General features: G+C 43.1%; 1 protein-coding gene across 5 annotated transcripts in view; it reads left to right on the top strand.

The window, feature by feature from the left end:
* The first annotated feature begins 3007 nt into the window (after window positions 1–3007).
* The window catches only part of VWA3B (von Willebrand factor A domain containing 3B), a 124064-nt gene continuing 117324 nt past the window's right edge, over window positions 3008–9747 (top strand). For 4 of the 5 annotated variants that reach the window (XM_019485111.2, XM_019485110.2, XM_019485108.2 and 1 more), the window contains exons 1-4: window positions 3008–3093; window positions 6144–6230; window positions 6646–6870; window positions 8425–8519. In XM_019485111.2, coding sequence (XP_019340656.1) covers window positions 6191–6230; window positions 6646–6870; window positions 8425–8519 — 360 coding nt within the window. In that variant the 5' untranslated portion in view covers window positions 3008–3093; window positions 6144–6190. The remainder of the gene's footprint in view (window positions 3094–6143; window positions 6231–6645; window positions 6871–8424; window positions 8520–9747) is intronic. The other variant, XM_019485112.2, reaches the window with a different exon arrangement.

Below are 9747 nucleotides of genomic sequence, written 5' to 3'. Positions count from 1 at the left end.
AGTTCTTTACAGCATAGCAATTAATGTAAGGAATGCCTGAGATTTTATTCTGCAAGAACCTGTCTCTTTATTCATTTGACAGCAATGACCTGATATTTTTGCAATGTGCCATAATAGGTAAAATAAACTAGATCTACAGAATACTATAAGCAGCTTTCATTTCCTCAAACAATAGCAGAGGAATTGATAAAGAAAAAAAAAAAAGGACGGATTGACAGACAAGGCAGTTGGAAGACAGTGAGATCTTTTTTATTTCTTGATGAAAAATATTCCTCTTTAAAAAAAGGAAAATACAAGGCCAGTAATAAAGACAAATGGGGTAAAAATACAGCTATGAAAATATACTAAAAATATTTAAGTTGCAAAGTGAAACATTAAAAAATCAGAACAAAATAAAGTTCTGGTTGCTAGTGCAACCTTAATCCTGCCCCTCACATGCTAGTATTATAATACAATACTCAATGTTTTGATAATAAGAGCAAACTCCTGTCTCACCTACTCCATATCATCTGGACCCTACCTCATTCACTGTAAAAAATCTGGCCAACCCTTTTTTATCATTCTTTGTGCATGTTAGATAACATAGCATGAACAAGACAGGACTGTATAGAGACTTAGGAAACATTCATTTACTTGATGTAAAGGGAGGAGACCAGAACAGATTTGTGTTTCTTTCCTTTGAGATCAATCACAGCCTGCACTTCCAAGAAAAATGGCTGAAACAGAATTTCTCAAATTGAAAAAGCTCCCGCTATGACAATAACAGTGTCCAAAAGAATCCAAGCAACATTCAGTACTTACTATTTTTAATGATACAATGGGAAATTATTTTGTGGCTGAGTCCTAAATGACTTTTTTGCACCTTAGGGGATAGTTGTATAAGCAAGACTGATGTCTCATTTCTGGGCTAGTCTTTAAACTCTGAGCTTGAGATCTAGGAAAAGAAAAAGCATCCAGTTTGCAAATAAGAAATGAAGAATGTGCGTGTCTGAACTGTATGCTATATAAGGAGCTTTTCTCTTCTATCCTTCTCTACTAACCAAATACAGCAAGAGGGGAAACAAAAAGCAACCATTATTTGATGTCTCTTGGTACAAGTATGCATGCACACATTAAATAAAGTTGCAAAGCAGGAGCAGCCTTTGCTTTCCCTTTGCTGTTATTGCTAAATGGGACAAGATTTCTGTATAAGCATGAGTATCAATGGGGAAAGTATTCCACAGAAGTCTGCTTTTTGTTTTCACTTATGGAATTTTGTAAGTTATATGCTTACCCTGCCTTCCATTTCTCTTGTGCACCACGTGAGCATACCTAACTGTGCTTACTAATGGTGTGGCATCCTGCTGCACTCTTGAGAGGATTTCTGCGCACCTCCTGTGGCCCCCAGTTGATAACTGCTGGTATAAACCCTGCACAGCAGAGGTCTCATATAAGCTCTGTTGGTCTGTAGGGTCTGGGAGAACAAGGCTGGTAAGGCTCTGGAAAGGTACCTATCATCAGTGTGCCTTTGGGGTGAAGAAGGCTAGCAGCATACTGGGCTGCATTAATACCAGCATTGCCAGCAGATTGAGGGAAGTGATTATTCCCCTCTATTCGGCACTGGTGAGGCCACATCTGGAGTACTGGGTCCAGTTTTGGGCCCCCTGCTACAGAAAGGATGTGGCCAAATTGGAGAGAGTCCAGTAGAAAGCAACAAAAATGGTTAGAGGGCTGGGGCACATGGTTTATGAGAAGAAGCTGAGGGAACTGGGTTTATTTAGTGGAGAGAAGAGAAGACGGAGGAGGGATTTAGTAACAGCCTTCAACTCTGAAGGTTTACCAGGGCACCCCTTGGGATACCAGGGCACCCCTTGGGGTAACTAGAAACAATGGCCACACACTGACAGAGAACAGACTCAGCTTGGACATCAGGAAGAGCCATGGGCAACTGATGCCACCGCAGTCGGGGGGCACATGCCCCCTCTGTAACCAGTCCCACCGACCCAGGGCGGGGGGGGGGGGGGGAGGGACAGGTTCCCCACGAGTGATCCTGCGGACCAGGGGGAGGGGAGGAAGTAGCTGCAGCGATCGGTTGGTTCTTGCAGGGGGGGCACTGGCACTCCTGCCTGCCCCCCTGCCATCACCTAAGTGCACCAGCACTCTCAGGGGGTGCATGTGCACCCCTGTTAACCTCCTGCACGTCACCACTGGGAAGAACTTCTTCACAGTAAGGGTTACCAGAGTCTGGAATGGGCTTCCAAGGAAGGTGGTGCTCTCCTTTACCCTGGAGGTCTTTAAGAGGAGACTGGAGAAGCACTTGGCTGGGGTCATCTGACCCCAGCGCTCTTTTCTGCCCAGGGCCAGGGGTCATACTCGATCTATGGAGGTCCCTTCCGACCCTAAATATCTATGAACTCCCTGAATGGGAGTTTGAAAGAGGATGGAATGGGACTGTTCTCAGTGGTGGCAGGTGACAGAACAGGGAGCAACAGGCTGGGCTCCCTGAAGTTTAGGTTGGATACGAGGAAAAACTTTCTCAGGAGAAGGGTAACAAAGCACTGGAACAGGTTCCCATAGAGGTGGTGGAGTCTCCATCCATAGAGGTTTCTAAGACCCGGCTAGACAAAGCCTTGGCTGGGGTGATGTAGTTGGGGCCCTCCTGCGGTCCCTTCCAACTCTCATTCTTGGATCCTCTGCTCTACAGCTAGGTGATGGACCCGGCCCTCTCCTCCTCAGTCGATAGGATTTGGCACTGATTTGACCCAGAATACCTATACTCATTAAAGTATATACTAATTAGAAAAAAGAAAAAAAGAAAGAAGTTCTCCCCTTCCTCCACTCTCCCTATGTGCTGAATCAGCCTCCCGCTGCAGGTGGCTCAGGGCGCACGGTCTCGCCGAAGCTCTGCATCTCACCCTGAGCCTCTCCCACTATCTCGGAGGCTGCGAGGCACTCGCCCCGCCATGCAGCTAGGGGGCAAAAGCACTTGTAGCCCAGCCCAACCCGGGCCGCGCGGGGCGGGGCGGGGCCGGTCTCCGGTAGCAACCAGCAGTCAACACGGAGCTCGGACGCGCGAGCGTCACAATGGGCGGGGAGCGGCGGCGCCGCAGCCAGGTGAGGGGCGGGGGGCAGCGCCGCCAGGGGGCGCCGCGGCGTCGGGCCTGGTTCTGCAGCCAGGGCGTCCCCCGGGGGGGTTGGACCCGTGTTTTCTTTCCCCACTGCATCCCCCGGGGCACTTGGCAGCTCTGAGCCCCTCTCCGGGCTGGGGAAGCAGGGAGTAGGCGCCCCTCTGGTGGTGAACAGCGCCCTGAGGCTGCCTGGAAATCAAGTCCTGGACCCACACCCTCTCAGACCCAGGTCCTTTGCTTTTGCTTGGCGCCAGGATGCGTGAGATCCTCCCTTTACGTGCATTGGTGACGCATACGGGGTGCACGTGCACCCCCTGGAAGTGCCTGCCATGAAACCAGAAGTGCATTTCCAGTTTTGCCACTGGCTTGGCCGCTGCGGGGCTCCCCTGGTCAGGGATCGGCCACTAGGGGCCTCCCCGTTGACAATCTGCTGCCCTCCTGGACTCTGGAGGCACCAGTCGCCCACGTTTATGTGGCTTCACATTTCTCAGAACACTCCCTAGCGGTGCCCCCAGAGGTTGGGGGGGGCATGGTGACCACCCGCAGGCGGCAGAGGCGGGGGTGTGGTAGCAGTGAGCAGGGAGCTCCTCCAGGCAGTGGAGGTGGTGAGTGCTTTACCAGTCATCGATGACATATGCCGTTGGCGGTGGCCAGTGGCAAGTGGGGACTGTCTGCAGATGCCACCAGCAGTGTTGGCGGTGTGGCAGTGAGCGGTGACCACCCATAGGTGCCGCCAGCAGTGTCGGTGGCTCTTGTCTTAGGAGGTGCACCGCCAATCTCAGGGGGCACATATGCACCCGCATGCACCCCCCTACGCGTTGCCAATGCCCTAGGGTTTGCAATTCTCAACCAGGGTGCTATGAAATCCTAAGGGTGCCACTCAGCATTAGCACCCTGAGATCTGGAAACACCTCGTGCATGATTCCCAGGGTAAACCCAAATAGGAATCCGGCAGGCCAACAACATTTTGCTCCTCTGAGTTCTTTGCACCAGAAGAATTGCTCTTGTATTTTTCCGTGCTTGAAAATCAGTGGAAGCCCATTTCCCAAGGGGTGGCTTGAGTCTAAAATACCCTTTTAGGACAGACATTACACATAAACCAGTTTAAGTAATCAGAAACTGGTTTAAACCTGTAACAGAACAGATGTTCACTGCACATAAACCAGTTTGAAAATAGCTGAAACCGATTTGAGATAAACCTGGTTGAATGTAGTATCAGACTTTAATGATTTAGGTCAAACTGGTTTAAGCAATGTCTGTCCCAGACCCAGACCCAGACTCACTGCCCTAACATCTGGGTACTTTACGCTTTCTTTCCTTGTTCTCTCTTTCCCCTTCCCACTGAACTTCCTGTCTCCACAAAATCAATATTCCTGGCTCAGCCCTTTCATTCCTTATCTTTCCCCCGGGTTAAGGTTTGGTACTCAGGTGTCCTCTGTGTAGTTCTACAGAAAACATTTAGGCTTTTCCAAGGAGTTTGTGCATTTGTAAGTCTTCTTCTAGCTCAGATTGCCGCATCTGTTAAGTGCAGGACAAGGGAAGGTTTAAGAGACTTGTTGGCATCAGGCAGGAGGAAATGAAAGAAATACTTACATGAATTCTTATTCACCTTATTAAAAGAGTCTAGTTTGGTCTAAAGTTTGAATTGAGGCTTAACACAATAGTCATCTTCTGAACCAGTTTGCCTTTCCTTGGACTTTACTCTGGTACAGAATTTCAATTCACTTGTCTAACCTAATTGATTAAGTTTGAGTGCACATTGATCCAGGTCTATCTTACACCAGGTTTTTCCATTTTTAGACCAGTCTGTGTATACTGAACTTCTGTGTGGTTATGGGTTTAGATCGCTTTCCAATTGTTTAGACCAGTTTATGTGTAATACCTGTATCTGGCCTTAGTGAATGTACTGTTTTGCACTGGAGCCATTACATGTTCTTCCCAAATGTTTCTTTTCATAAAATGCTAGCACTTAACACATAGATACTGCTCAAATGGGAAGGGCAGAAGTTTTGTATAATGATATTGAAGGAAAAGTTATAGTCACACCTCTGGACCTGTGTAAAGGGAGATGGCATCTGGCATCTATAACTCAAATGCAGAATGCTGTTTGAAATGCTGATCAGTTGTTAATACAAAGCTGCTATAACAGCTAGACTTTGTTTCTGTTTTCCTGCTTAGAAATCACACAAGTCACTGCTCTCTAGGCATATTTTATTTGGTTGTTCTTCAGAAGCAGACAGTAAAACCCTGATAATTTTATTATACTAAAATAAAATTATTATGAAGAATGTTTGATACGTCAGGTTGTAGGAAGGGCTGCTTATGTTTTTTGTTTTGTTTTGTTACCAGGGCCCCTAAGAACTAAGGTTGCCTCTGTCTTTAGTATTGCATTTTTTTCCACGAGTAGAACAAAGACTAAAGCAGTTGGTATATTTTAGAATGTGTCTTTAGAATGCTTGTTATCTGGTAAAAATAATGTTTTTGATTCTATAAAGAAGAAAAGGGCTGATGTTATTTTTTTAGAACAGATTTACCTTTATTTTTCATCTCCTCTCTGCAATAATGACAATGGTAAGGCTGCCTGATGACAATAGTTAGACAGCTGTCTAGTCAGTGACTAAATCTCTCTTGTTCATTCATCTTATGTATCAAAAAAGAAAAAGTAAACAATTAAAAATCATGAAGCCTAAAAATTACACTGATATATGCAACCATATGGTCTTGTTGCTCTCACCTTTACCTCACCCTTCAGCATTTTTTTTTTATACCTGCTGTTTGCCTCTTTTCCATAAGTGGGATCTGGTACTGCAGTACACATATGCATAATTGTATCTTGTTTGATGTTCTTATTGAAGGTGATAAAATTATTCTTATGAATAAAGTTATGTGTGTATCATCAAGACTGGATTCTGTGTTGCAAGTTCTTTGGAGCGTGGCTTGTCTTTTCTATTTGTAATTGCCCAGAACAGTTGGGTTACAATCCTGATTGGGCCCAGTACTGTATTAAATAATGTCTGTCTGTTTTTAATTATTCAGGTTTTTAAGAAGACCTGAAAGAGCATCTGCAAATCAACAAGTCCAAAATGACTAGCAAGCCCTGCAAGAAGCTTGCCTGGAATGACTGTGAGTACCTTGAAAAGTAGTCATTTTATGTCTTCCTGGTTGATACACAGTACAAAGCTTCTGAAGGGCTTGTTATGATTCACTGACAATCTTCAAGTGCACTTTACTGCTATGTAGGTGAGATTTTGAAAGGTCTGAAGGATTGCTTTCTGGCAAACTGGGTATAGTCTTCCAACATTTGGGTCTCAAAATGAACAGTTTGTAGTGATAAACCTAGTATAAAAGAGATGAATATGTATGAAAGAAAGAGGAATAGTAAAGTAGTAAGTGTGTGTATCTGAGAGAGTTGTCAGAGAATTATAAAAAAAAGCCTTGGAAAAAAACCTGGTGGAAAAAAAGGAATGCAGGGAGTGAATCAACACTTTTTGCTAAGTATCAACAAACACTCATGTTTTTCCCCTCCATTCATTTGTAGTGGTTACTTCTGATGTAAAACATGGAGAACAAGAAAAAACTGATTCTCACATTGTGGCCAAGGGAAAATCTACAGAAAAAGACATGAAACTTAGGAGAATTCAGTGGGACTTGGATGTACAACCTCTCATTTCATCTTCTAAGTGGCTTCAACTTTATGGGCTTAAGAGAAACAAGCTATCCCTTTCTCAGATTTTATCACAAATTGGATTTCAGCACAGGGAAGGTATAATGCAAATCAATGGTATAAGCTAAAACTTGACTTGGAATAATCCAGAGCACAGTAGCTGCTTTGCTTTGCTTTTTTTGTTATCTTTTCCTTCCCTTTCTTTTTCCACAGTGTATGTTGTGGAGCTTCTAAAACAGTCTCCTTTTCCCTGATAATATAGACAGGAGAAAGGAAAGTCACATTCAGCTTCCTTTCTCTTCCACTTCAGAGTACTGGGGGAGTACCTGCATCACATAGCTTTTCACTTACTTGAGCAGAGAGAAAAACTATTCTCTTTAATTTCCACCAGTACTTTCTTCATTCTTGCACCAATCCTGAGAGTTCTCTCCTGCCTGGCTGCAGTTGTTATATAACTTGAGATACTGACAATTCCAGAATCAGTACAGGAAATGTCTTTGGAAAATGACAGTGTCATAGGAAAATAGATCTCTCCATAGCTCCAAGGTGAAACTCTTGCAGTTGAACTGCACAGCCAGCCAAAACATTTTTGAATACCTATCTTCACCAAAGATAAATTTTTGGGCAGATAATTATATCTGATTTTGAACTGAGGCTGTTTTTCATTTGAAAGTCCAGATCTACAATAGAAAACTGCTTGTTTTCAGTTATGTGACAGCTAGACTGGAGCCTTTGTTACAAATTATTGTTTTTATAACAGTGCTTTACAGAGCATGGCAAAGCATTCTCTGTTATGAAGAGCTTATGGCCAAAGAAGTAGGAGTTGTATTATATTAATAATTGTTTAGAATGTGTAGTTTAAGAATTCAGATGGCTTGGAACCATGCTGAATTCAGAAGCTAACAGAGCAGATCCTGAAATTCTGTATGTTCCCCTGATAGGAACTCTGTTGTCATTAACAGAGACTCCAGGGATTGTACAATGACCCCTCACTGGGGAGGGAGCTAGGAGTGGCAGAGAGGGGTTAATGCTGCTTAGAGTATAGATTTACCAGTAGAAAGTACCAGCAGGAGGAAGTGCTGAAGATAATAGATGCTTGTGTGGCTTTTAAATATTTTCACCCCAATATATTCCTAATATGGAGTTCTAGCTCTGTAGAGGGATTTCTGTAGGGGAGCGTAGCATGATTTTTCTTCCTCAGCTTTTGTTCACATTTCTTCCTGTCCAAGTGTATAATGGGAAGGTATTTTTGAGTCAAAATTTAGATTCCTTTTTAGCAAAAAACTTGCATTGCAATTAAGAGGCAAATGGAGAAACAGGAGTTGAATGGCTTAAATCTAAAACTGCCAAAGTCCCATTTACCTTGTAACTTGTTAACAAGTCAATACATTTTTTTAAATTCCCAGGTAGATATGGACAACATTGATTCTAAGAGGTGGGACTAATTGAAAAAATTAAGTATAAATAGAACCTTTCTAAACCTTGTTAACAATACTTATAAAAATATTACAGTATTTGTTTCATGAGAAGCAAAGCATCTAAGAAAAGGGGTAGAGTTAATCTTCTGGTTGGTTGCATATGATTTAGAAAAACAGTGCATAGTGAAAATAATCTGTAAACTGTGTACTTGACCATTTGTGATCTTTAATGTAGATTATGTGTCCACCTTGGGGAAACTCGTGGCTTCACGGTATGCAGATGGTCTTTTTCCTCAGTACATGAGAGCCCAGGATGGCAGAGTATATAATGTAAGTGCAACTGACTGTGGTTCACTAGAGTAATAACTGGTTTCCATTTAAAAGATAATATCAGTACAACAGAACAATGTGATTGAAGTGTCTCCTTCTGCTAAAAGGATGCAGACATGAAACTGATGCATTTCCCGTGTGGAATCTTTATCTTTTGATTCTTTTATTTCTATTGTGCCAAGTGACTAATGGTATGGAAACCAGGTTTCTTTTTCTTTCTTCCTGATGGATGCTGATACACTAGCCCTGATGAAGCTTTAGAATACAGTGTTCAAGAGAAGGTTGCAGTTTCTAAGTAACAGAATTTACACAGTTTTAAATGGAAATGAGGCTCAATATAGTTTTACAGAATGCTAACCAGTTAAACAAATGGAGATGATGAAATGAGGATACATAATATGCTCTCATTCCCTTAGCATTTAGTGCCAGCAGGTCACAAAAGACGTGGTATAACCACAACTTGATGGAAGTGTGCCCAGACGCACATTTCTAAAGAATGTCTTAGTAACAGCTGCCGACTGCTCCATTATTGAAAGATAGATACTGGTTGAATAAATCTGTGCAGCAGCCAGAAGGAATAAAAAAGCTAATTCATAAGAGTAAACACTTTATGAAACAAATCGCATATCATCTTCTGATGTCCATCATCATTTCCCAGTTACTAGGCACTGGGTGTAAAAATTGGGTAAAAACAATTCTGGGGAGTCTTCATAGATTTCATAGACATTAGGGCTGGAAGGGACCTCGAAAGATCTTTATTTCATCGTCTTTCTTCCCACTACATTTTTAACACTTACAGATGATCTCCTGATGCATCCTTTGATGGCACGAAATACCATTCTAGGTTTTATCAGGAGAGGCAGTTAAGGAAGTATGACTGCTATTTGCAAGGCCCTGGTGAGACCTCATTTGGCACGCTGTGCACAGTTCCAGTCACCCATGGTTGACAAAGGTAAATGTGATCTGGAACAAGTGCAGAAAAGGACAATTAAGATGAAGGGAAGGGCGAATCTGCCATTCTAGAAGAGACCTAGAAGAGCTTAGCTTGTTTAGCGTACTGAAATGAAATCTGAGGTGGGGGATGTGCCGCTAAAGATGAAGACTCCTGAAAAATGAACAAATAGGTATAAACTGCCCAGGAGTACATTTAAAGTGGAAATATGAGGAGTGAAATTTCGCAACAGCCTTCCACTAGGACTAGTGCAGGCACAAAACTGCTTTTAAAATG

This window comes from Alligator mississippiensis, chromosome 1 (genome assembly GCF_030867095.1).
Source record: "Alligator mississippiensis isolate rAllMis1 chromosome 1, rAllMis1, whole genome shotgun sequence".
In the NCBI taxonomy this organism is placed as follows: Eukaryota; Metazoa; Chordata; order Crocodylia; family Alligatoridae; genus Alligator; species Alligator mississippiensis.
Note: the sequence above shows the minus strand (reverse complement) of the source record. Positions and strands in the feature narration are given on the sequence as shown.